This window comes from Pleuronectes platessa, chromosome 7, assembly GCF_947347685.1.
Source record: "Pleuronectes platessa chromosome 7, fPlePla1.1, whole genome shotgun sequence".
NCBI classification, from domain to species: Eukaryota; Metazoa; Chordata; class Actinopteri; order Pleuronectiformes; family Pleuronectidae; genus Pleuronectes; species Pleuronectes platessa.
Window position 1 is genome coordinate 6,023,633 of NC_070632.1, and position 26,644 is coordinate 6,050,276.

At 44.7% G+C, this 26,644-nt stretch overlaps 3 protein-coding genes across 4 annotated transcripts; 2 read left to right on the forward strand and 1 right to left on the reverse strand.

Annotated features, from left to right (window-relative positions):
• The first annotated feature begins 6 nt into the window (after nucleotides 1-6).
• dennd11 (DENN domain containing 11) lies at nucleotides 7-4,761 on the forward strand. Its single transcript, XM_053427172.1, has 9 exons — nucleotides 7-409; nucleotides 1,040-1,139; nucleotides 1,866-2,024; nucleotides 2,714-2,867; nucleotides 2,967-3,105; nucleotides 3,223-3,354; nucleotides 3,450-3,600; nucleotides 3,776-3,844; nucleotides 4,388-4,761. The coding sequence occupies exons 1-9, from the start codon at nucleotides 7-9 to the stop codon at nucleotides 4,581-4,583; spliced, it is 1,503 nt and encodes a 500-aa protein (XP_053283147.1). The 3' UTR covers nucleotides 4,584-4,761.
• A 4,070-nt stretch (nucleotides 4,762-8,831) lies between these two features.
• agk (acylglycerol kinase) lies at nucleotides 8,832-12,629 on the reverse strand. The gene is made up of 14 exons (XM_053426600.1): nucleotides 12,374-12,629; nucleotides 12,249-12,288; nucleotides 11,685-11,764; nucleotides 11,509-11,584; nucleotides 11,290-11,415; nucleotides 11,106-11,200; nucleotides 10,886-10,955; nucleotides 10,475-10,554; nucleotides 10,319-10,376; nucleotides 9,998-10,145; nucleotides 9,786-9,883; nucleotides 9,584-9,654; nucleotides 9,372-9,456; nucleotides 8,832-9,279 (listed from the first exon to the last, which is right to left on the reverse strand). The coding sequence occupies exons 1-14, from the start codon at nucleotides 12,481-12,483 to the stop codon at nucleotides 9,145-9,147; spliced, it is 1,272 nt and encodes a 423-aa protein (XP_053282575.1). The 5' UTR covers nucleotides 12,484-12,629; the 3' UTR covers nucleotides 8,832-9,144.
• A 326-nt stretch (nucleotides 12,630-12,955) lies between these two features.
• nup205 (nucleoporin 205) lies at nucleotides 12,956-25,932 on the forward strand. 2 transcript variants are annotated; one of them, XM_053426197.1, is made up of 42 exons: nucleotides 12,956-13,072; nucleotides 13,944-14,086; nucleotides 14,245-14,416; nucleotides 14,556-14,700; nucleotides 14,855-15,014; nucleotides 15,163-15,391; nucleotides 15,548-15,712; nucleotides 15,804-15,979; nucleotides 16,118-16,234; nucleotides 16,396-16,533; nucleotides 16,634-16,784; nucleotides 16,899-17,104; nucleotides 17,286-17,468; nucleotides 17,614-17,664; nucleotides 17,825-18,034; nucleotides 18,160-18,397; nucleotides 18,493-18,682; nucleotides 18,862-18,982; nucleotides 19,149-19,230; nucleotides 19,374-19,538; nucleotides 19,629-19,753; nucleotides 19,849-19,963; nucleotides 20,266-20,415; nucleotides 20,514-20,588; nucleotides 20,729-20,886; nucleotides 20,980-21,060; nucleotides 21,182-21,373; nucleotides 21,487-21,688; nucleotides 21,781-21,879; nucleotides 21,979-22,127; nucleotides 22,311-22,502; nucleotides 22,659-22,780; nucleotides 23,009-23,141; nucleotides 23,299-23,425; nucleotides 23,550-23,623; nucleotides 23,710-23,838; nucleotides 24,089-24,215; nucleotides 24,355-24,527; nucleotides 24,643-24,772; nucleotides 24,928-25,056; nucleotides 25,186-25,262; nucleotides 25,372-25,932. In XM_053426197.1, exons 1-42 carry the CDS (start codon nucleotides 13,045-13,047, stop codon nucleotides 25,522-25,524), a joined length of 5,982 nt encoding a protein of 1,993 aa, XP_053282172.1. In that variant the 5' UTR covers nucleotides 12,956-13,044; the 3' UTR covers nucleotides 25,525-25,932. The 2 variants fall into 2 exon arrangements, with proteins under 2 accessions (XP_053282172.1, XP_053282171.1); XM_053426196.1 differs by having other exon boundaries at nucleotides 24,928-25,262.
• The last annotated feature ends 712 nt before the right edge of the window (nucleotides 25,933-26,644 follow it).

The window sequence follows — 26,644 nt, forward strand, 5'->3', positions numbered from 1 at the left end:
AGCGCCATGGTGAAGCAGTCGGACCGAGCCCCGCTGCTGGACTGGGAGGAGATCCCCCCGCCGCCCGACCCCAGCCAGGCGGGCCCGCTGCAGCCGCCGCCGCTGACGGAGGACGCTCCGGCGGGGAAAAGTTCGCAGGCACCCGGTGGGACCGCGCCCGGTTCTGGGTGGGGCACCACAACAAAAGCCAAGGTCTGCAGCCCGTCCAAGGCGGTCACAGCTGTTGTTGCCAGCAGGGTCCGGAGCCCGGGCCGCCCGCTGACAGATCCCCGCGGGCCGGGGTGGACTCGTCCGGAGCCTCTGGGAACGGATCATCGTGTTCTCTTCCCCGGCCTCTCGGTGAGGGATCAGTGGGAGGAGAAGGACCAGATCGTGGCTGTGTTCGTGGTCACGTTTGATACGAGATCAGGTAAACAAGCTGAGCCTCAGAGGTTTTTATCATTCACATTTAAAATAACCACAAATATTGCCTGATGAATATTATCCAGAATATTATATGATGTATTGTTTTTGTTAATTCTCTTCTTATATATTCAGTAGTCTGTGGTCATCAAATATTCTAACGTTAAACCCAATTTAATCCAATAGATTACCAATCCAATGTGGTGAAATAACCGGTTTAGTTTTTGATGGAGTAAGAAGTGAACTTCCTTTATGAAGATTTCCAGTTTTTGCAATCTGCAGTTCTCATGCAAGAGCAAGAATAAATGAAGCAGTAACTCCAGCCCAGTAGATTCAGTTTAGTTTTTTTTTCTATATATAATTGTACAGTTTGCACTTGTTAAACTATGGTATTGTTTGAAAACAGAAAACCTTTAAGAGGTCAACAGTCAGTCACCAGAGCATCAGGATCAGGATGTCAGTGGATTCACATGTGGGAGAGTTCAGTGTTTGGATAGTGACAGTAGCTGAGTCAGTGTTTTCTCACATGATCTCTTGCCACTGTAACACTTGGAGGAAGTGGTCAGAATGAAAGTTGACAGTAAAAAACTGTGTGTGTGTGTGTGTGTGTGTGTGTGTGTGTATGGCTGGCTGGCAGGGAACATGGTGGAGTGGTGCCTGCCTCACGACGTCAACCTTGACGGAGTGGAATTCAAGTCGATGGCCAGTGGCTCTCACCGGATCAACAGTGACTTCATGTACGTGAGAATGAAATTCAGTTTTTACAGTCCAGAGCTCGAATGATACAGATTTTTTTGGGGCAAATGCTGATATTCGGGGGTCCAAGATTTCTGATACCACAATTTGGCAATGTGTCCAAAATGTAAAATGTCAATATCAAACCCTTTTGAAAAAGAAATATAACTGAGGCTTGAGCTTGAACTTAATTCGAATAACTTAAGGTAAAAGGAAAACACAAATATGAACAAATATAAAGAACTTGAATTAAGAAAATAAACGTTTTACATAAAATGTTGGGCGGGGCAATAAAAACAATATCAGTTATTATCTTTATCAACTGCAATAGAACAAAAGTCGAATATTTATAAATAATGCTTTTGCATTGTCTAAGCATAGATACGAGGTAGAACACATCATTAATAATTTAATTAATAAAGACTTAAAAAAAAAAAATCTTCACTCAGGGAAAAACCTTAATAGAAAAATATTTTTTTTTGATAATTATTTACATTGACCAATATGAAAATGGACATCATTATTGACTAGATCATCCAGTGCAAATATAATATGATTATAAATGCATATCTTTTCTGCATTGTTTATCCTAAAATTCTCATATCTGCATACTTAGACCAAACCACCTGTGAGAGGCTGATATCCACCAGCAGATCAATTGGGGGGGGCGGCTCTAGTTCAGTCTCTAGTCTCCATCTCACCGTGTTTATTCCTGCTCTTGTTTTCAGTTATTTCCGTAAAGGCGTTTACTTCGGCCTGGCCTGCTTCGCCAACATGCCTGTGGAGAGCGAGCTGGAGAGGGGGGCGAGGATGAAGTCCGTGGGGATCCTGTCTCCGTCCTACACCCTGCTCTACCGCTACATGCACTTCCTGGAGAACCAAGTCCGGTGAGTTAACTGCATGTGCAAGTTTCTCTTCACGATTACTTCTCTCCTCACCTTGTTTTTTTCTCTCTCCCACCCAACTGTGTTTACACGTTCCTCCGTATGTGCCTACCTCCTGTCCGCACTCCTTTGTTTAAATGTTCTCATCTATTATACATGAAGCCAGAGTCCCAGTCACAGCTATCGTCACAGGAGCCCATTTACAGGCAGTTTTTGTATGAAGTCTGAGCACGGAGCTGGAACAAAGCCTGACAGCGTCTCTCTTCTCCTCAGTGACTCTGTGCTGCTGCTTCAGTCCTCTCACGAAGGCTCGACTCCACATTGACTCTATAAAAAAGCAGTAAAACACAGCCACCATTTCAGGTTAAACACAAAGAGGCCTGACGTTAGTGACGGATACTAACTAAGCACAACCTGTAATCTTGCATCATGGAGGAAATAAATAGCTTTATCTCATATTAAATGCAGGATTCTTTATATTTACACAGTGCAGCACGGCGACAGATGATCAATATACAGAAGTCTCAAAAACATTTGCTCATATTCAGCTTCATGGTTTTAATTTGCATGTTCAGAAACGCTTTACTTTCCACTATCGGCGAACTCTTTAAAGTCGTGATTCAAGAGGCTACCTTCACAAACCTGAAAATGTTACAAACTCTCTTTGTCTCCCTGCTCTTCTTTTCTCGTAGACTCCAGTTGAAGTGTCCAGGCCAGTACTCTCCACTGGAGGCCTTCTACGAGGACAAGAAGGCCGTCCTTCCCCCGACAGGAAATGGCCTGGTCACCGCTTGTCCGACCTGGAGTGTCACCACCATCAACCGCTGCATGCACCCGGAAATGAAGGTGCAGAAATCAACCAAACACACCTGCAGCGTTGCATGTTCTCCTCAGATTAAAGTCCCATGAAAACAACAGTATGTGTGACCGCTTGCCCTCCTGCAGATCACCCACCCTGCGGGCTGCATGTCCCAGTTCACCCAGTTCTTCGGGGAGCAGATCATGGTGCTGTGGAAGTTTGCGTTGCTGAGGAAACGTCTCCTCCTCTTCTCCCCTCCGCCTGTAGGTGTGGTCTGCTACAGGGGTGAGCAGCTCAGATATAAAGGCTTTGACACACACACACACCACACACACAGACACACACACACAAACGCAGACAAAACAGAGATGTTTGATTCTACATTTACTTGTCCTCCCTCAGTTTACTGCCTTTGCTGCCTGGCCAACGTGTCTCTACCCGGAGTCGGCGTCTCTGTTCCTGAGTTGCGTCCGTTCTTCTACATCAACATAGCCGACATCCCCACACTGGAAACAGAGATGTCATATGTGGCCTGTGAGTGGAGGCTGACTTTTAAAAGCTCATTTAGCCCAATTTAATAAACAAAATCTAATTTAGTATAAACATACAATCTGTTTTCATGTGTTAAGGTACCACAGAGAAGATCTTCGAGGAGAAGAAGGAGCTGTACGACGTCTACATCGATAACCAGAATGTGAAAACACACAGGCCCCACTTGCAGCCGCTGCTCCGGCTGAACGCGGCGGACAAGGAGAAGTACCGGAAACTGAGTGAGCAGAGGTACGCCAACAAGTGGAGTTAAATGAACTGCGCTGCATTCGAAATCAATATCAATTTGTGAGAACGAGTCCCTCACATCAGCTGTTAGTGGTGGTCTGAGGTCAGCGGGTAGTGGTTTGAGGTCGTATCTCTCAGATTTCATATTGATGGATGATTACTTTTTTTTCCCCCCCAGACAACTGCTGCTGTACTCGCAGGAGGTGGACGGAGACTGCACGTCTAACGAGGAGGATCTTTTCATCCTGTGAGTCCTCCGCAGCTTTATTCATAGTTATGTAACACAGGATGTATTTTTATATTTATAAAGATATTAATACTATGAACACTGAACTGGACTGAACCAATCGATCCTCAGCAATGCCACATACAAACCTAAAGACTTTGCACTGTGCCCCCTGTATATAAAACTACCTATCCATCTATCCATCTATCCATCCATCCATCCATCCATCCATCTATCCATCTATCCATCTATCCATCCATCCATCCATCCATCCATCCATCCATCCATCCATCCATCCATCCATCCATCCATCCAACCAACCCTAACCCTGTCTGTCTGTCCATCCGTTTCCTCTTTTCTTCCTTCCTCCTTTCCTTTTCTTTATTTTCTCCATTCCTTCTTTACTTCCCTCGTTCCTTCTTTGCCTTCCTTCCCCTCCTTTGTTCCTCTTTTCCTTTCCATCGTTCCTTCTTTCCCTCCTTCACTCTTCTTTCATATGAATATTTTAATGTGATTCGGGGGACCACTGCCTGATACTGTTTTTCTTCAATCCTCCACTCGTAGATTCTTCATGGAGCTGAACAACCGCATCTTCCAGACGCTGTCCGAGGTGGCAGGGAGCTCCGACCCCACCCTGACCGCTGATCACGTGAGAGCCATGGGGCTGGATCCCCAGTGTGACCGCTCCTTCCTGGTCGACCTGCTGGAGGTGTACGGTATCGACGTCGCCCTGGTCATAGACAACCTCTGCTGCTCCTGAGCCCCCCCCCCCCCCCCCTTCTCCTCACTCAGCCTGGGAATCTCAGGACGTCACTGGATTATCTGTGCCTTCAAGGCCCACGCACACCCAGACACTGAAGAACACTGCCTCCACCCTGGGGCTTCATCTGTCGCCTGCTGTCCTCTGCTGGGTGTGTGTTCCCCCCCCCCCCCCCCCCCCCCCATGTTTGTGTGTCATCTGGCCTGTAGAGACTGTTTCCAGCCGGCTTGCGTAAAAAGGACACTGAGCGTTGGTGCACCGGTTCACGGGGTATGATCATCTCCTGCCCGGCATACAGCGCACGCCCCCCCCCCCCCCCCCCCCCAGAGCCTTTCACCTCTTCCATCCCTTCTGTGACTCCTTGTTTGCTCTTGACTGACTCAGATTCCCAGCTCACGTGGCCAGGCTTTAAGCACTGGAATACATAAACCTGTCTGGATAAGGCCTGGTCATCGCAGCAGGACGCTCGGTCGCTCTCTGCTGCCCCCCCCCCCCCCCGTCAACAAAGTGACACATTCACAGTCCTCCAGCTTCGGGCGTCACTTGTGCTTTCTCCGAAGAACACATTCATATGATTTGGACAAGTTTTTAGAGCCAGGGTTTAATTTGAGTGCTTCAAAAACCTTTTGTTTGAATTCTAGCCTCCGTGACGTGTGACACATTCAACGACGTCAGATCCTCTGCTGTAATACCACACGTGGGTGTTGGAGATATGTTCCTTGCTCTTGTGAAGCTACTATTTGAAAGCTTTGTGACCACTTAATTTGCCTTTTCAAAAAAAAAAGAAAGCAATAGGAGTCTGTGTCGGCTGAAGGTATCGGCCTTTTTAATGTAGATTCAGCCGCACAGGCGTTTGCTGAAAACCTCTTTTTCATTAATTATAATTACTCTGAAGGGAAAAGCTGTTATAAATACTTCCGTCACTTCGATGCACCTTCAACTCGAGCGTCTCGGTTTGATCCCAGTTCCAGTGAAAGCGTTGTCGCGGATGTTTTGTCGTGTGTTGTGTCTCTTACTTGGAAAAAGGACTGATTAATGAATGTGACTCTATAACACTTAACTTATCATGAATGCTGCACCATGTTCACCACTGGACTGTTTCCTGCTGCACACAGAATGATCAAGCTTAACTGTAATGTGTGTTTTTTTTATTAAGATGCTGTTTATGAGCCAGCAAGTGGTCGTTTAGTCGAGGATTATTTTTGTGTATTTTTGTGTGTGTGTTGTTGCAAAACTGTATCAAGGCTTCCACTGTACACAGTCTGGTTCGATATCTCTAGTGATCCCACTGGATGAAGAGTCCTCGATGGAGCCGTTTGGAGTTTCCTTGTTTGTCAGCCTCAAACAGCTCCCCCTCTTCTTGTCTGCATTCGTGACAAAGACTCCTTTGTGTTTTTTGTTTTTTTTAGATCTGCTAATGTCATGTTTAGGGCTGAGCTGGAAGCTTTGACTCCTCCTCTACGGGTGCGTTCACAGAAAGGCCCCCGTCTGTTCCCGCTGAGGGCTTCTCTGGCTTCCTTTCATCGCGGCCCCTTTCAGAGGCTCCGGCTCCAGTAGACGGGCCAACTGTGTGTTTGTGAAGGCGGCTGGCAGACCCGGTTGTGTTCATCCATCTCATTGTCAATCAGAGTGATGATCTGTTCCACATTGGAACACATGAGGATGATGTCGATGCCTCGTATATATATTTTCGGTGCAGTGGTTCTCAACCTTGTCGTGGGCCCCCTGATGGACACTGTCATTCCCTCCGCCAAGGTTACGTCTGCAAATGTCTGTTTGGTCCGGATCAGGGGACGGATCCAGCAGTTTTATTTTTATCGCTTTCTCTAAAATTCCGAGATAGGTGCGGTTTGAAATTTTGTCCAGATCCAATTTCAAAGAATGTGGATCCAGTGAATTTAAATGTGGTTTTGTGATGGGACGGTTGGGCCTTGGCGGAGGTAGTGATGACTTGGTAATGTTTACTTTGAGAGAGTACACTGGAAAAAAGTTTAATTCTTATTCCGACACAAAAATAGTCCCCAAAGTATTTAGTTTTTTTTTAAATGTCACATTCTAAACAGGCTCCTCCAGGGGCCACAGGTTGAGAACTGCAAATTGTATAGTCTGTACCTTGATTTGAAACCCAACTGAGTCATGGTGTTCAAAAAATGAAGAGCGTGTTGTGTATATGAAAGAAAAGGACACTTGTGCTTTGTTGTTTCAATGGGGCCTTAAAAGACATGTGACCTTCTCACGTCAAAGCAGCGGGCGACTCACTCGGCGTTATTTGCTGAAAGATTAAGTTCGTTGATCCGAGCGCCTCTGAATGACCTTACTGTCTCCAGTGGAACCTGTCGCCTCTTGTTTGCTCGTCAGGGGACATGTTTTCTTATCTCCGACAGTGTTTGCTCTACAGGTGTACGTTTGATTCGAAAAAAGAAAAAGGGAACGTACACACCACGTTGCCACTGTATAAAATGCCTTCTGTGTGGAGTCGCTCGCAGCCGGGCAGCAGCCGAGCCAATCCGCTTGTACAGAGCCTCACTACTGATTGTCAGAGACAGCAGACGTATTGCACACATGCAGCAGCACATCCAAATAGTTGTAACCGTTTATCTTCTCGACTGTAACGTGATTATAAAGTTTATTCAAAGAATAACGAGTAAGTCTTCACCTTTTACTAATGTGAAACCCTGTCGGTAATAATGTACACGTCAACTCAATAGCATGAGCAACTGTTAATTTCACTGTACTGCCATCGTAAGACAATAAAACACTGATACTGGTTAAGAGCTTTCTAATCCTCTGCTTCTTCAGTCTTCTTTATAATCCTGGTCTGCCCTTTGTGAAAAACGGTTTAACCTTAATAGCAGCTTCAAGATGTGTTAGATTGTTCACTGAGTTGGATATGGAGAATGTTTCCTCTATCATTCCCTCTCCTCACCCTGAATGTCTGCCCTTGCTCTTTGTAATTTTGACTAACAGCTTCAATAACCAGAACCAGGTCCAGCCAGTAGAGGTGTGATGCTGAGCTGTAGATCAGTTTAAAAGTCTAAGAAGTCATTTGAAACCAGCGTTTATCTCCAATATTCAGCAAAGAAGCTTTTAAAATATGAAGAATTCTTAACAGAGTTTGGTGGATTTGGAGGATCATGGGTAATATCCATTAAATTGTGTTTCAGTTCAGTGAGAGGGACGACGCAGTCAGATCCACTCAACTTGATTTTATCTCCACGCCCAACAGACTTAATCTCTACCTGTGGCTGCAGAGGGCGCTGTCGCTCAATACAAGTTATTTAGTGTGGCTTTAAGGGAAAGAAGCAAATAACAACGAAGTAAAGCCAGCAGAAACAAAAACACATTATTCAAGGTAACAGATGTGTATTTAAAATTGTTCTTAAAGTTCAGTACTTAGTGGACCCGTATTTTCAGCAGAGTGCTCTTTAAGTTTCAAAAGTAAAAGTTATCATGAGCAGAGAAATGTCTCATGTGAGCATTAAAGCATTAAGTATTTTATTATTTAAATATTTGCATAAGATTTGACTGTTGTAGTTGATTATTTCACCTCATATTCCCTTATCTAATTTATAAGAACCGATAAGAACACACCATATTTTGTATTTAGCAACTTAATATTCAAACTGACTCATAACTAAAGCTGTAAAATAAAGACGTCTGAGTAAAAAGTACAATATTTAGCTCAAGTAAATTAAAATTGAACTTCGATACAGTAGCCAATTAAAATGTACACTCCACCAAAATGTATTTTTAAAGATGTAAAATAAATAGTAAAATAAAACCAAGAACCTCCAATGCAATCCTAAACAACCAAATATAATAATAGGAGGCCTGTGACGCAGCCGCGCAGCTTAATCCTGCAGATTTGCAGTTTGCACCATCTGTCGCCTCAGACACAGACTCACCGAGCTCCCTGCCAAACTCAGAATCACACGCCTGCAGTGTTGTTCTTTTCTTTCATGTTCATCTATGAGCTTCCTCAACGGTGCAGCCTCCTCTTCATCCCAGCAGCCGCTCGCATCTTGCAACTTTTGTTTGGCAACTTAAATTTTCCTTCCTGTCTCGATGACAACTGGTCCATCACTCTGGTCCTTTGTCCTCTCACCTCCGAGGTGGAACATCAGCCTCACCTTTAACTTCCCACCCTCTCACCTCCAGCCCTCCAACAAACACCTGTGCCTCTTAAACCAGGCGTCTGCTAAATGTTAACCTGTGGTCACACTGGTATAAAAACACTTTGCACGGAACTGGACAGACATTTTTATTGGCCAAGTTCAGATATGAGGGATATAGTAAATAATCCAGCAAACAAAGTCCTTGCCAGACAAACTATACATGTGTTACTAGTTTAGAGAAACAAAGTCTTGGTCCTTTAACAATTAACAATCTGTAAATAAATCCTCTTCATAACAGTTAAAAATAATAACATTTACGTTAATAAGTTGTAAAACAGATTGTACGGACCGTCAGCACTTCCTGATCGATTGACGAACACGAGTTTCATGATTTCTTTTTGTGTTTGTTGTGTTTATTCTCGTCCTCCTTGTGATTCTAAAGGTCATCACAGCGTCTGGGACACGAGCTGCTCCCTGCGCTCCGCGCTGATGAAGAAGCGCAGTTTCCTCGGTAACAGCCTTATCTCCACGGGCATGGCCTCATACTCCTCGTTGTCGATGTTGTAGAAGCCAGTCGTGCCCTTTGGGGTTAGAATACAAAGTTAAATGCCAACACAAAAACAACAAACAAGCAATAAAATTAAATAAATAAAATCACTTCAGGGATTCTGACCTCGGGCAGCTGCAGCTGTAAAGCGCTGACTTCCAGTTTTGTGGCGTTTTTAGTGAAAACCGTTGAGTCCTCATCTTTCTTTTTCCTAAAGTGAAGAATATTAACTTTCTTTTACTTACATTTCCATAAACATGAACCTTTACATGATGGGTGTGTGGCCTAAATAATGTTTTGTTTCCAACAAACTTTAAATAATACTTTTAACTACTGACCCGACAGTGATAAACTCGCCCACGGTGAAGTCGTTCGGCTCTGCACAGATCATCAGGGAGTCATTCACCCGCTGCAGGTTCAAATAAATAGACAGAATTATGATTAATGATGGGGTTTAATGGAATCACTTCAACATAAAAGTGCTCCTGTTTTATAAGAATGGGAACCAGGTGTTACCAGTACAGTTATTTTTTGACTCACCGTCTCCATAGGGTTTTTGTTGTGCGTTTGGATGAACAGCTCTAAAGTTGACAGCTGCTTCTCCTCCCACTTCTCCGGCTCTTCCACTTTGGGAGGCTCTGAGCAAACACACACACACGGGTAAACAACACAAAAATAGAACTGTTAAATCCACTGTTCTGTTGAGTTGTGGGGATAATATATAACCAGAGCATCAACACAATCTCACTGACCTTCCACAGGCGGGCTCCAGTAGTTCTTCAGTCTGCGGGCGATGCGGTTGAGCAGATTTGGCCTGGTGGGCTTATATAGGGGCAGGTCCAGGGGCCGGAGGCTGGGGGCCAAGTAGGATATTGACGCTTCCCGGACCAGAGGCCACTCCTGAGGGATGTTTAATGACAATGTGTAATTCAAATACATCACACAGATATATAACAACTCATTAAAAGCAACATGAATACATCATAAAAATCTCCACAACAGCATTTTAAAGCAGAATGACTCGATGTGCTGACATGGCTTCCCAGTATCACACAGCTGACATATGACCTCACCTTTAAAGTACTAAACCAATGTGCTGCATTTGACTTCAGTGGCCCGAGGTACCAATACCTGAAGGGAAATATCATGTTTAATCAGTTGTACATTATGTATCGTGGATTATATCATTATGAGTTACCTTTGTAGCAGTCAGAACAAAGTAATCTTACTTGCTGATTTTTGAAGCCACGTCTCTGAAAGCTCCCCAACGCAAACCCGTCAGAGCGAAGACCGGCTGATCTGTGTCCCCCTGAGAACCACACAAGTTTAAATAACTGTTCATGAGCCAACACTTCATTTAATAATTCATGGCAAAAACAAAAATCATTTACAAAGACAGTATATTTCAATTATCCTGAGTATTACATGTTGTAGGTTGTGAAATTATTTTCAAGCAAATGTAGGCTCAAGTTTTAGGTTGTATTGTACTAATATCTATGTTAACATAGGGTCAATGGTATGTTTATATAGGCCTGGAAGTTACGGCACAGTTTCATGAAAAATCTTTTGATTTGACATGAAAACAAATATGTACAATGTATTTTTGAGGCTTTGCAAAGTAAAACAAACCAGTTCCTTACTTGAATTTGTAAGACATCTAGAGGCACAGTTTCTCCCTTCAGTATCGTCAGAGTTGCAGATGTAATGTCTCTGGAAATGTTAAAAAGGCATACAAATTTGTGCAAGCTACTCATAAGGAAATCAATATTACTTGGTGAAACACTGAACTAAGAGCTCTTCATGGGGTTTTAAGATGACAACATTCAGATGTGTGGGGATGGTTCTGATCACATTACTTACTGGACCTTGTTGTTGCTAAGGAGGTGAAGACTCGGACTAAGGGTATTGTGAGATCCCAGTGGAATGAATCCGATCGGCATGTTGCTGAAAGTTTCCTACAATAAGATAAATAAAATAAAAATGTATTTTGGTCTCATTTAGTTGTTAACCACAATAAAATGACAATTCCTGTGATTACACCTACTTGATCTGGCCTTCTCAGTAACCCTGTGATGACTTCCTGTAAAGTGCCATCTCCTCCGGCTACAATCAGCATGTCTGTGTGTTCCATCAGCTCGATCATCTTTTTCGCCTGGCCTTCATAGTCCGTCTGTGGATGAGGAGACGTTATGAAGTCATGGAGCCACACAATGGAAACCCAAGAAGATCAACTCAAATCTTAACACTAAAAAGGAAATGATACCTTTACGACTGTGACCTCCACACCAGCCAGGTGTAAAATAGGAGCAGCATTCTTTTCAAACAGTTTGCTGGCTTTGCTGAGGGAGATTTTGAGACAGAGTCGGAAAAACAAAAACAGTAAGAATGGTGTCCCAGAAGAACTGTCAGTGACATGTTTGAAGATGTGTCTCTTCTTACCCATTACAGGCTGCAGGGTTCATGATGACCATCGCTTTCCTCAGCCGCTCCTGAGGTGTAATCAGCTGACGCCCAAATTCCTGAAAGAGATTTCGATGAGTAGGACTATGGGCACTTGAGGCTTGATTGTATCACTCACAGAATCTGTACCACGTGGACTACAATATGTACTTTGTGGACTACAATATGTACTTTGAGGACTACAATGCGTACAATATGTACTTCATGGACTAAAACCTGCACATATTGGACTACAACCTGCACTTCTTGGACTACAATATGTATTTCATGGACTAGGATTCTTATTTCATGGACATATTACACTTGTGCAATAGAATGTGGATTTATGGACCATATTGCCCAAGGACATAAGCAGTCTTTGTTTTAGTAACATATTGCACACATAGAATAGATAGATAGATATATAGATATATAAATAGATAGATAGATAGATAGATAGATAGATAGTTAAATACAACATTATTATAACAATATTAAGAGAAAAATAAAAGTAGTTTTTGTTATATTTAGTATGGATTCTTTCTGACAGATATCATGTCTTACCCTGGCCACTAGACACGCCTCCCTCCGCAGAATGCTGTCACTAATGGGATAAAACACAAGATGTCAGACAAGTAAACAGCCTCGATGTTTAGAAACGTGTAAACACCATTCACAGAGACACTCACCAGTGTTTCCCATACAGCCAGTAGCTCCCGTATGACAGGACGCACGCAGCGAACGTGGATTTCTTCCAGTGGTTCCTCAGGGTCCGAAACACTTTCACCACCCGAGCCATCTTTGTTCCGATTTGAGTTCCCGGTGTTTGTTGACACGCTGCTACATTTACTCACAGTTCAGCATAGCAGCGGTCACAAGGCTCGCATCTGTCAGTTTAGCGTGGACATGTTGGAGTAACGTCAAAAACAGTTCGGAGCAACGCGAGGGGGAACCAATGTTTCTTGCCCTGACGTAGTTCAGCGGGAAGGAAAGATATGTTCTCAATCGAGGCGTCACAGAAAAATCTAATTTCAGGAGAATTTTATTTATATGATTTTAAATCTGACACATTTAATAGTTAAACCGGTGAAATTACTTTGATTGAATCTGCATCGGTAAACTTGAATTTCCGTCCGGAGACAGAGCTCTGCCGGGCCGAGGACCCCGCCTGAAGGAAATTACAGACTTGCAGCGATGTTTAAAAATATATGACTGGATTAATCATCTAACGCACACATTGATTTACAATTTTAAATTTCATTCCGAAAAATTGCACTTGAGTGTTGGTAGAGAATTTATTATTTTTAAATTTGACACTGGCACAGGCCCGGAAGCTTCTCTCCAGTTCTCCGGGTGAATCATGGCGGCGCAGATGGCGGTAAATTCGGGTATGTACAACAATTAATTCATTTATTAACTTCAGTGTGTTGGGCAGCTGCTGTCTCTTGTCGTTTCGTAGATAAACGCGTACACATTTGTGTGTCAGCGCCATTTGCCGAATGCTTTGACCACATGTGGACGTATCCCCCAAGTTCCGGCTCTCTGGCTGCTAAGCTAACTTAGCCTAGCCTGGAAGTAAACGATAAGTTAGCTAGCTTCGGTTCAATAAGCAGCAGAAAGAAGGATGAGTTCACTCTTATTCGTTTTCACTGAAGAACGGAAGTCAAACTAGATGTGACCTCTCTGCCATGTTGTCTCCAAACCAGTTCACTTGCAAACAAAAGTGAAAGCAACTGAGTGAAGAAGCAAATCAATGTTTGGCTTCACTTCCTTCACATGTCACTGAGCATGTGGGTTTGTTTTGTTGTGCCAACACTGTAATAGTTCAAGTCTGGGATACCTTCCTGTTAACTGGTATTTAACAGGAACAGTGTATATTCATTGATATGAGGACAATGGTTCATATACATGTAGTATACTACTAGTAGTGTGCAGGCTAATCCTAGGTTTAAAGCTTCATCACCATGAAGTGCCAGACTTACAATGTCATTTATGCTCCTCATTCCCGTGCTCCTAAAAAAATCAAACGAACTGAATGAAACTCAAATTCGATGATTAAGAGGTGTGTTCCAATACTTTTGTCCATATTGAGTTATAAAGGATTGATGATCCCCTACAAGTTGTGTATCATGTATACTCAAAATCCTAAAAGCAATGGAAACCAATATTTGTTAGAGACTACGTCAGCAGTGGTATATGTTAGTTCTGTGCAATTGTGATGGGAAAACACACCAATGATGTCCCCTCTATCCCAACCAGGAGCCAGTCTGTGGGGGCCGATGAAGGAGCTTTGGGAGACGGTGGACGGGGCTGTGTTGAAGAAACAGCCAGAGAGTGTCCACATTCTGGACCTGCAGCTGAAGAAACACAAAACACACTTTCTGTCACTTTTTAAGAATCCGGTGAGATGCTGTGCAAACTTTAAAATGTCACATGTGAATGTTAAAGTATTCTTCTTGTGTTACAAACATATACATTACTTTGAGAGGCTGATTTTTGGTATAAAGGGTCTCCTCTGTCACTGTAATATCAATAACCTCTGTCCTCTCTCCATTTATAGCCAAAAAGTGCCGAACAGAGAGAGAAGGTGCGTAAAGCCAGCACAGAGGGCATCGCCATCCAGGGTCAACAGGGGTCCCGACTCCTCCCTGAGCAGCTTCTGACAGAAGCCTTCATCCTCAGTGACTTATTTGATATTGGAGAATTGTCAGCTTTAGAGCTTCTGTTGGCAGGTGAGGTGGACATTTAAAAAAAGAACATTTACATACATAAATGTTTTTTAACTATGTTATGTTGTGAATTTGCTTACTGTGTATGGCGTATTAGCATTTCACAAAAGTGATTTTATTGTTTACATTTGTCTTTCTACAGGTGAGCATCAACAACCTCATTTTCCAGGTTTGACACGAGGACTTGTTGGTGTGTTGCTCTACTGGGATGGAAAGCTGTGTGTGGCTAACTCTCTGCGGACACTCATCCAGTCACGCCACGGCAAGACCTTCACCCTGGATCTGAGGTAATAATGTTATGTTAGTCTATGTCATGACATGACAGGTTTTTTTAAAGGTCCACAAGATGAGCGAACTATAGTTCTGTGGTTGAATGATCTTTTTCTCTGTAACTCATTTTAATTGTTGTTGACCTATATTGTTGTCTGTGTTGTCTCTCAGTGGGGAGCTGGTGGCTTTGACGACACGTTTTACAGATGAACTAATGAGCCAGGGTCTGACCAAACGCATCCTAGCCTTGGTTTCTGAGATCAGTGTGGGGCGTGAATTTGAACGGCTGCAGAAGGAGCGCGGCCTGGGCAACGAAAAACACAGGAAGGAGGTGGGAGCCAATCTTTTGTGTGGATTTAAAACAAAAATAATCATCTTCTCATTGTATTTACTTTGAACATACTTGGCTGAAAGTAAATATACTTAAGTAATGTACCGAGAGATATATGGACACCATTAACTCCCTCTGTTGTTTCTAGGTTTCGGAACTCATTGGTGATTGCAGACAGGCACTGGCTGACAGCCTGTTTTCATGGACCTGCCAATCACCCTTGAGTAAAGATGACACTCTGGCTCTGATTGGCCACCTGGAGACAGTGGCAGCTCAAGCCGACGGCTCATTGGATCATGTGAACCAGGCTCTGGTCATGGCTCTGCTCTACTGCCTGGATGTCAGCTTTGTAGAGCAGGGGACTGAAGATCGAGAAGGTGGGGTCATGTTTAATACATATAACCCAAAGATTTTAACTTTAAAGTCACTAGTTATATCCACTAAAATGCATGTACTTGCAGTTGTATAACATTGCTGTTAGTTCCAGTGTTATGCTTTTACAGCTATTGAAGGCTCGTCTTTGTGTCTTTCAGATCTGCTCCAGGCTCTGCCACTGCTGACGGAGAGGCAGTATGTAGCTGCAGTGCATAATCGTCTGATGGATGGCCAGCCGTGGAAGCTTCCAGGCCTGCAGGCTGTGTGTCGTCTGGCCTGGGCTCTGTCCCTGAGGGTCCTCTCCCAGCTACCACAGGGATCTGGTAAGCCCTCTATTTCTGCCTCGCTTGCAGGAATAATAGTTCACAAAGATAACAGCCATTTAAATGTTGTCTGTTTGTGTGTGTTCTGCAGCACTGGTTGAGTTCACTGAGGCTGATGAGGCTCTAACTGACCAGGCTCTTCTGGGAAATGTCTTCCTGTTTATGAGGGAGGGCTTGCTGGGATGTGAGAGTTTTGCACAGGAAGAGTTTTACATCCGCCGCCTCCATTCACTCATCACAGACTTCCTGGCACTCATGCCCATGAAGGTGAGAGATTCCAAAGATATTTTGGGATATCTTTTTATACTGTCAACCTTTCCAGAATTGGAAATTACACTGATTCATTATTAGCTTATGTGTTATTTTGTATCCTGATTATATTATTTAATTTTGTTATTTTTAAAGGTGAAGCAGCTTCGTAACCGTGCGGATGAGGACGCCCGCCTGGTGCACATGTCTCAACAGATGGACAGCGAGCTACCGTCATCGATGCGCAAGGACTTGGAAAACCTCATGTTCCTTGTCAGTCTTTTTCTCATACGCATGCATATGTAGACTTCAGCGAACCTTTTACATTTCAGCTACATGTAAACAGTAGAAAAAGTGTGTGAGAAAAAATGCAGCAGTTGCTTGATCTGTGGCTTTAAGTATGTCTCAGTTTGGTTTCTGTTTCGTCTTTTCAGATCGGGGAGTTTTACAATAAGGACTCCTTTGGGCTGGAGCTGGGCCTGGAGTTCTGGTCTCCCACAGAGTCTCTCCAACACACCTCATTGCAGGGATCTTACCTGGGAATGGCCCTTCAAAGGCCTCCACATAAACAGGTAAGAGCTGTATGTTCTGATTCCAGGTTGGATGTACTGAAAGGTATAGAACAATTTAATCAATCCTGTTTTTTCTCTATTTCCTTATGATTTCACGCAGGTGGTTCTATCCAAGTTTGTCCGTCAGATGGGAGACCTTCTGCCCTCCACCCTTTATATCTCCTATCTCCGTATGCTTAAAGGCCTCGCCAATGGTCCTCAGTGTGCACACTACTGCTTCAGCCTACTGAAAACTAACGGAGCCACACACAGTGAGAGCCCATTGTTTCTATAACATGCAAAACATTGTGAATTTATTCTCAATTGTTGTTTTATTTAAAGCATATTCAAATGACTGCAAACTAACTTCATGCACACGTACGCAGGTGACAACATTCAAGGAGTTTCTGGCAGCCCAGTGTCTTGGGAACATTTCTTTCACTCCCTCATGCTCTATCATGAGAACCTGCGGCGAGACCTTCCAAATCCAGATGCTTCACAGTACCGCCACCCGCCACTGAGGGGCATCACCCAAAGGGAGCTGGAGGGTCTCACTTCATTTTTGGAGCTACTCACCACCATCATTACATGGGTATGTTACAACATTCACCACAAAGATGGGCAGTTTTTGTTTTGTGCTATTATCACATTGTTTAGAAAACAACAATAATATCAAGATCAAATTATATGTTCACCCCTAGTCTGGGAAAACTCTTTAAATGTTTATCTAACTGTATTGGGGTTGTGTGTGTGTGTGTATTTGTTTTTCCTAGAGTGAAAATGCTCGCCTGGCGTTGTGTGAACATCCTCAGTGGACTCCAGTTGTTGTGATGCTTGGGCTGCTTCAGTGCAGCATTCCACCCGTCCTGAAGGCCGGGGTCCTGAACTGCCTCGCCGCCTTCGGGAAGTCACCGGAGATCGCCGCCTCCCTCTGGCAGTCACTGGAGTACACACAGGTCAATGTTTAAATTTTTGTCCTTTTTATATTCAGGTCATTCTTGTGCTGTTATGACCTTGTATTTTCTATTTTTCAAGCTTGGTTTGTTTCATAAGTTTTGTGTCAGACCTTCTAAAGTGTTGTAACTCGTTTTTCCTCCACAGATCCTCCAGACTGTTCGAGCCCCAGGACAGAGGCAGGCGGCTGGCATTGAGGTGAGTGAATGTCAAACAAAAAATAACAATGAGTGAAATTAGAACTTTGCTAGATTCTGTTGGCAATTCATAGAAAAACAATATGAAAGATTTATGTAATGAAGAATATAAACTTATCTTGTAAAAAAACTTGGGTTGATATGTTGTTCTTGTCTCTTAGGTGGAGCTGAATGAGATCGAGTCGAGCTGCGAGGAGTACCCTCTGACACAAGCCTTCTGTCATCTGATCAGCACACTAGTGGAGAGCAGCCTTCCTGTTAATTTGGGCGCCGGGCTACGAGTCCCAGGCTTCCAGCCCTACCTGAACTTTTTGCGAGACTCCGTGTTCCTCCCCTTCCCCACCAGAGCATATCGTCGTCCAGCTGAGAAGGTAGAGTTCTCCTCCTGTGTCTTCACAAGGTTTAGACGTGTAGCTGCAAACATGCATATATTCTCAAATTCCCTACTCTTGCAATTGTTCATTTATCCTGCTTTTTTTGCTCTGCCATGTCTCAGTGGGAGGTGGCCGACTCTGTTCTGGAGGTGTTCCACAAGCTACTGCAGGACTACGAGCCCCAGCCGTCAGACTTTGTCCAGGAGATAGTGGAGCTGCAGGGTGAGCAGCTCCCAGCCCACAAGCCCCCCGGCCACAGCATCATGTTCCATCTGCTCAACGACTCGCCCACGCTGGCACTCTGCCTCAGCCTGCTGGAGGAGGGTGTACGTCAGCTGGACACTTATGCACCTTTCCCTGGTGAGAAAATATACACTGCTGCTGTTGGAGAAAAGGAGAGGTAGTGTGTATGTGTTTGTTCTGAAATCACGCAACATTACTGCCCCCCCCTACAGGTAAAAAACACCTGGAGTCAGCGGTTCTGCACTGCCTGTGCTTGCTGGACCTGGCCCTGCAGAAGGAGGTGGTGTTTATGGATCTCCTCAGGGAGAGCCAGTCCTCCCTGCTGGTTTCCCCCATGGAGCAGCTCCTCCAGGGTGTCAGTCCTCAAACCCGACGGGCCGATCACATTGTCAGTATTGCCAGGTAAGGTAATCCAGGTCATGGTGCAAACTGTGGCATTGTTTTTTTGCTGAGCCAGTTCTGTCCTTCCTTTGAAATGTCAAACCTCAGTATGAGTCATAGTCGGTCATTTATGAAAGATTATACATTTTGAAAGTTTAAATGCGTACAACTAAGTTGGGAACCTTGTTTGTCCCCTGCAGGTTCCTGTACCACGGCAGCACCAACCCAGAGGCTGCGTTCCAAAGTGCCAAGATCCTGCGTCGCATTGCCAGCTACCCAAACATACAGAACAGGCTGGTGGGAGATTTCACACATGACCAGGTATAAGTAAATCTCAAGGTTAAGTCTACTTCTCTTACAAAGGAATTGGATATTTCACAAAGTAAGCTTTGTGAAAGGTGATATTTTGGCATCAGTTACCTTCATAATTGTGAAGTTGTTGGAACTTCTGATGTTAACTCCAGAACCCTGTTTTTCTGTCCCTCAGACAGTGAGTGACAAACTGATGGCAGGCTTTGTGGAGTGTCTGGACAATGAAGAGGCAGAAGAAGGAACAGAGAATGGAGATGGTGAGAGAAAGAGAAAAGTTTCCTATATATTCTTTCTTGCATGTAAAATTCCATGTTTGATATAATTCTTGCTGTTAACAATGTGAAGTGTAAACCCGTGTTTTGCAAGAATCATGCTCAGACTCAGCTGCCTCTGTCTCTAGACTCAGACCAACAAAATAAGATGGCAAGAATCCGACATGAAACCCAGATCCATATTCTGAACCTACTTATCAACTCCTTGGAGCTCAAGACACCAAACCTGTCTCTTTACCTGTTGGGCTACGAAGTCAAGAAGCCTGTGTCCTCCACCAACCTCCAGGACCCAGGTCAGACCACATCTCCACCACTGAAATGTTGATTTTGGTAGCTGTATATTTGCAATATATGTTCACGTCACAATGCTTGCTGTGCTGCAGGTGTGTTGGGATGTCCACGGAGCTGCCTGCACGCCATCCTGAGTCTGCTGCAGAGAGGCACTGAGAAGAGATCCGGACCTGTGATCACACAGCAGGCCCCGCACCTGGCCGAGCTCTGCTACCAGGTACTCATCAACCATTTATGTCCAGTAGTGTTGATGTATTTATGGGCAGTCAGATTTCTTATTTATCTGTTTCTGCCATTGTCTTCCTCTCGAAGGTGATCTACCAGCTGTGTGCCTGCCCCGACACATCGGGACCCACCATGCGCTATTTGAGGACCAGCCAGGACTTCCTGTTCTCTCACCTGCAGCACATGCCCTTCATCCTCCCCGGTGAGTACAGGATCCCTGCTGATCTGCCTGGTCCTGAAATATGTGGCAACAAAAACATCTGCAAGGATGTGAGAAAGGGACGGCATGAAACCCGAGGGTCAGGAAATGGGAAAGAAGGAAATGAGAACAATTCATTGAAATCAGAGATGATGATGAATGTGAGGAAAAATAAAGAAAGCCAGGAAACAGCAGCAACAATGAACTCTTAACATGTCAGAGCTTTTTCCATCACTGATAAAATGTGTTCAAATACAGTGACAATAATTGTGTTGTCTTCTCCCGCTGCTCGCTCTGCCCCTCAGGTAACCAGATCGCTGCCCTTTCCCAGATGTCTTGGCTCATGAAAACAGCTGCGATCGAGCTGAGAGTGACGTCACTGAACCGCCAGCGCTCACACACACAACGGCTCGTCAGCCTCCTGCTGGACGACCAGCCACACACCCAGCACACAGGTGTGTAGTATGTTTCTCGATTTATGCTTGGATTTCAAAAGTTATTTAATAGGGGGGTTGTTTTTAGGTTTAAAATGTAAACTTACTTTTCCCTTCAGCTGATGGAGAGTTCGGGATGGAGGAAGAGACCAGATCAGTCAGTGGCTTCCTACATTTTGACACAGTTTCTAAAGGTTTGTGACATTTCATTGAACAGATAAAATATTGAATAGCTGTAATATATTTAGCATTGACTCCGCTGATGTTTGTCCTGTTTCTCAACTAGATTGTTTTTGACCTTAACTCTCATCTTGTCCTTGTTCGATGTCATCAGTGCGCAGGAAGTTGCTGAGTGTGCTGGACGCCATCGATTTCAGTCAGGACATGCCCGAGCTCCTGCAGCTGGACTTCTTTGAGCGCACTCAGATAGAACAGGTGATCGCCAACTGTGAGCACGTCAACGAGCAGGGACACACTGTGTGCAACGTCAAGGTGAGTTCCCACTATAACGGTTGTTTTCAAATATTTTTGTGGATTTTCTGTTGAGTCAGAGGCATTTATTATATCATATACTTTTCCTCACAGTTGCTTCACAGAGTTCTGGTTGCTGAGGTGAATGCCCTGCAGGGAATGGCAGCCATCGGACAGAGGCCCCTGTTACTGGAGGTGAGTAAAAATGACTTCCATCGTCCAATATAATCTTGTTACAACAACATGTCCAGTCTGAAATGCTCTATTGGAGTTTTTCCTATTCTTATGTCTGTCCCCGGTTGTTTGTATCTTCCAGGAGGTGAACTCCATCCTGCAGCAGGTTGTGGAACGTAACCGCGTCCGTCGAAGTCTCAGTGCGAAGCGACATGCGCTGCGGTCCTGGAGGAGTCTGGTGGAGGTGCTGCTGACCGCCTGCCCTGCTGACCTCATACCTGCTGATGACCGACAGCTCATTATCAGAGACCTGCTGCTGGACCTGCATGATAAGGTCAGTGAGGACATCTGTCACATGGAGGCTGATCATGTCCAGGAGGAGTTTTAACTCTTCTCAAATCCAAAGATTGTTATGACTAAATGAAACTGTTGTTTTGCGTTGTCCAGGTGTTATCTGAGGACGCAGCAGGAGAACTGATGCCCATTGTTGCCGGGGCAGTCTTCACTCTGACTGCCCACCTCAGCCAATCGGTGCTGTCTGAGCAGCAGCAGGGGGAGGGATTAGAAGCATCCTCAGGCTTTGCCTCCATCGCTAACTCCGCCCTGCATCTAGTCCTCCGCAAGCTGCTGGACTTCATCCTCTGTACTGGTCAGTGATGACCTATGACCTTCTCTCACTTTTCTCACAGTGAATGTGTTGTGGGGATAATTTATAATGATTTCGGTCTTTTACATTTTAAGGAGGCGGATACCAGCGTCTGCGTGCTCACCTGTATGGCTCTCTGCTGTACTACCTGCAAATCGCCCAGAAACCTGAGGAACCCGACACTCTACAGACAGGTACACTGTCTTCACGTTTTGATATTGAAGTTATTTTTCGGTCAGAAAAGGTTTGCAGACAAATTTCTATAATCAAATCTCTCTCCGTCCCTCCATCAGCTGGGAAGGCGATGTGGGAACGACTCACAGCCCCCGAAGACGGTTTCACCAAACTCCAGAGAGAGAACCTCGCTATCATCGAGAGTTATGGCAAATCCCTCATGGAGGTTGTGTGCAGGGACGCCTGTGACGGCCATGAAATCAGCCGGGTAAGAGCCAAATGTTTTCTTTAACTATGATTCATGAACGTCTGCTGATACTGAATTCTGATTGCTTCAATGCTCTAATACTGTTAATTTTAGGCTATCAGAGTCTTTAAAAACATCCTTTCCTTGTAATTATCATGATTTCCTCTGAACGTCTCTCACCTATCTCCTCTCCCTGTCCTTCAGATGCTGGCCCTGGCCGTGCTGGACCGGATCCTGTCAATAGATCGACAGAATCAGTGGCTGGTTTACGTCTGCAACAGTGGCTACCTGCGGTCGCTAGTGGAGAGCCTGAGACGAGATGATGCCGCCCTGCAGACCCTGCTCACACCTCAGCCACCACTCCTCAAACCACTCTACATCTATGAGAGCAAGATGGTGAGGAGACGTTGACGGCTGCAATACTATTAAAGAGACATGCTTTGTTTCACACTGGTTTTAATAAAGTCAGACTCAAATAGCCCCTTGAGAGACTGATGTGTAAATCTGTAAATACAGGATTATGACGATACCATCTCACTTGTGTGTTTTCAGGCTCTGATGACTCGTGTGGCAAAGACGGGTCAGGGAGCCGTGGAGCTGCTGCGCTGTGGACTAGTGGTGCAGCTGATGGAGTGTCAGGTGTTTGACATGGTACCTGATAGTGATGCTCACAGGTACGGGTCTAGAAAGGAAAGAATAAAATGCATTTTTGATGCTAAGAGGAAAAACTAAATTCCTCCATCTTGAATTATTCTTAAATTGATTTTAAGATCTCTGTGCTGTGATGATAATTCAAGTAACAGCTTCTCGGCTGTCGTCAGAAAACCCAGGCAGTTTTATATTGTTGATACATCTGTTCTGAGTAGTCCTCATGTTTCTGTATGTTCCCTTGTGCTCTCCAGGGGAATGAGGGACCCGTCAGGATTCATCCCCAGTCCTATGGATCGTTACAGGCAAATTCTCTTACCCACCTTGAGACTGTTCCAGGTGATCCTGACCTCTACCAGCGTGAATCACCAGCAGGGGGCAGCACAGGTAAGCAAAGAAGATTGTTTTATTTGAGCGATAATGATTTGGGTATTTTTCTGTGAAGTGCTGGTATCTTCTGTATCTTGGACAACAAGCAGTTTCATAAACGTTGCAAGTTCAGCTCTTCTAATACCCATTTGTCTGTGTGTGTCTGTTTGTGCAGGTTCTCCAGTGGCTCATAGTCCACGCAGACACCATTCAGTCCTTGTTACGCTGCCATGAGCTCAGCATGGGGTCTTTGCAGGAGCTCTCTTTGCTCACGGGCATCATCAGTAAAACAGCTCTGCCAGGTACAGAGAAAACCAAGCACACAAAACTGAAAGGGCTTTTATATTCTCCAATTTCCATTCTTCAAACCACATTTTCACACACATCAGTGATTCAGTGAATAATGGTGTTGGCTTGTTCTCTCAGGTGCCCTGGAGTCGGGTGGGGAGGTGAACAGTGCAGCTCTTATGGAGTTCCAGGGCCACATAAACAGATTCCAGGTGAGGCCGTTTTTCCTTTTAACTCCATATAAAATGTTTTCTGGCAGCTGAGCACAGTTAGTGACGTGATGTTTGATCTCTTCCAGCGTCTGTGTCTGTCTCTGCTCGGCTACCTGGTGGGGAGCGAGCGGGAGAGGTTGCTGAAGCAGGCGGAGATCGCTGTGCCGAGAGAGGCCGCAGAACGACGAGAGGAGATGGAGGTGGCCATGCAACAGGTTTGACAAAGAGTGATAAATACAGTAAACTACACATATGGGTAAATGTATTTCTATCCCCTAAGAATATTGTTTTCCTGTTGTGCTGAAGCTTATGAGAGCTGCTCAGGTGTATTTCCAGGGACTTATTTCAGTTTGTCAAACTGTATAATGGTAAACAGAAGCAAGACACTGATATAACGTGTGTGGAGTCATCTTCGTCAACTCTGCTGTGTCAGTGACCCTGAGAGGTGGTGTCCTCTGTCCCCAGGTGTGTGCCAACATCATGGAGTACTGCCAGACGCTGCTGCTGCAGAGCTCCACCCAGGCTCAGTTCAGCATCTGCCTGTTCAGCCCGTCGGGCAGCGAGCCAGCTGGCAGGGATGGAGGGCGCACAGGTCAGTGATGTTCTGCCCACAGGAAACAGAGGAACCATCTGAATTTGTGAATACATTCAGTGTCTGTCCTCTGTTTGTGAAATGTCTGAAAGCTGGAGGTAAAGTACAAGACTCAAATCATTATCTTTTATTTATTTAGATCTTTCATCCACTCTACCGTCGATGGCTTACTCCCGAGCTCCCAGTCTGGGTCTGGTCCTTTACCTGCTGAAGAACAGTGCTGCTGATTTCTTCAGGTTCCACCAGAGCCACAGACAGAGCCTGAGCAAACTGCAGAGTCTGGATCAGCTGCCTCCCGAGGAGCTCAAGGAGGTAATGATCACCGTCACCACACTGGTGTACGCATGAGCAAACTGCTTATGGCAAAGTTCGAGTAAACAAATGAATGATTAAAAAGTTGAGTTCTAAGCCCAGTCCTCTTCTGTAGTTGTGCCAGGGTCTGGTGTCAGGACCCGGAGGTGTGGAGAAAATCTCATCAGTGCAGAGGAGCTTGTTGGCCAAGAGACGATTGGTCCAGCTCGTCAACAACAGAGCCAAGCTGCTGGCCCTGTGCTCCTGTATCCTTTGGCCCCTGGCATAGTAAAAGGGGGGGGGGGGGTTCTGACAGGGTCCATCTTTGGCTGTTTGTTTGTATTTCTTCAGGAAGCCGGAGTAGCACCAAGTAGAAATGTGCCATCACGAGTTGTTTTGCCTTGACCCACTCTTTCCTCAGACGTTATAGAGACGTGTCTGTTTGTGTTGTGGCGCCACCTGGAGTACTACCTGCTGCACTGCACCCCCACTGACCCCAAGGACTCCCTGATGCCTGGAGCCAGTTTGTACAGATCGCGCCTCACAGACGGTGAGAAGATGTTTTACAGATATATTCACATCGGAGCTTCCCACTTCAGAAGCATTTTAAAAACTCCCCTGGCTGTGAATGACACAATTGTGCTTGATTGTTTATGTATTTTGATTTTATTTTCTCTAGACTCATTCGGCGGGTTGCAGCCAAGTGGAAGCCGCGCACTCAGTCTGTCCCGAGTCAGCCAGCAAGACCTCGATCTGGTAAGGAATGGATGTGTACATTCTATAGTTGTGGATCTAAGCTCTGACAAATGTTGCATCTCTTCACACATGTTTACTGCGTCTCTTAATCCCTGTTTCTCTCCCGCAGCTGAAGAGCGACATGGTTGCCGGTTTCGGAGAAGCTCTGCAGAGGAAGCTGCTGGAGGTGGAGGGCATGTACAGCCAGGTCCGCTCCCGATACACCTTCATCCAGGCCCTGGTTCGCCGGATCCGGGGTCTGCTCCGACAGCCCAAGAGCTGAGAGACACACACACACACACACAGAGACTGGCCAAGAATTCAATTTCCCCCTTATTCAATGAAAACCTCTGCCAAGCATAGAAGACGAGCAACTCCAGGAAAAAACCCCAAGGACTGAGACTTTTCTTCAATCAATTCCCCTTTTCTTGCAACATCCTTTTTACCGATCTGTCCCAGCTCCCTCTCCGGAGTATTATGGGATGTCACTACCATCACAACACGTGCTACATTCTGTGTGATCAATCTTAAGTATGTTTGACTAACGTTGTGCAAGAGTTGAGAAATCTAACTTGCAGAGCAAACTTAATATGGAAGTTTTACTCGTTAAAGAAAGTATTTGATATGGTTTTGTTTGATTTGATCTTTTTTTTTTTCTTTTGTGAAAATAAACATTTTCTATGTCTGTTAACTTCTTGTTTTGTTCACACCAACCAAACACCAAACCTCCTAAATGAAACCAGTAAACAAACCAGAGGTTATATGTTCTCATGCTAAACTGGAGTCAGTGTCTCCTGATGTGTAGTTGTGAGTTTACACAACGTTTATGAAAACAAAGCTACTTCCTGATTCGATTCCCTGTTTCACAGCCACATTCTCACTTTGAAACTGGAACTTCTCAGTTTGTCAGACGAGCTTCAACTGAACACAAACACGTATTTATCACTTACATCGTCTGTACAGGGTTTCTGTTTGTACTAATCTGAATTTGAGTTCCTAGGGTCACTAGGAGAACAGCTTTTATGTAGCTTTTTGTATTTTAATGATCCAGATATTAACATGTAATAAAACAACAAACAAGACCAACGTGACAGTGATAATCATCTACAAGTAAACTGGACTTGTCAGTGGGAAAGACTTGATACCTAACTGTCTCTAGTTTGAGAGATAATGTGATGTTTCAAGTTATTCTCCACTCCCCTTATCTTTACTTATGGGGAAGCATAAGTAAATATGTCACTAGGATGTTTCTTGAGACATAAATCTTACTCATCATGATCTACCAAAGTCTTAAATTAAACTGGTTGAAACTCCACCCTGTCATAGTATCGACCGTTCCTGTCAAACGGCCACTACTACAACGACTTCACCCATTTTTAGAATCATGACTCACTATGAGAATC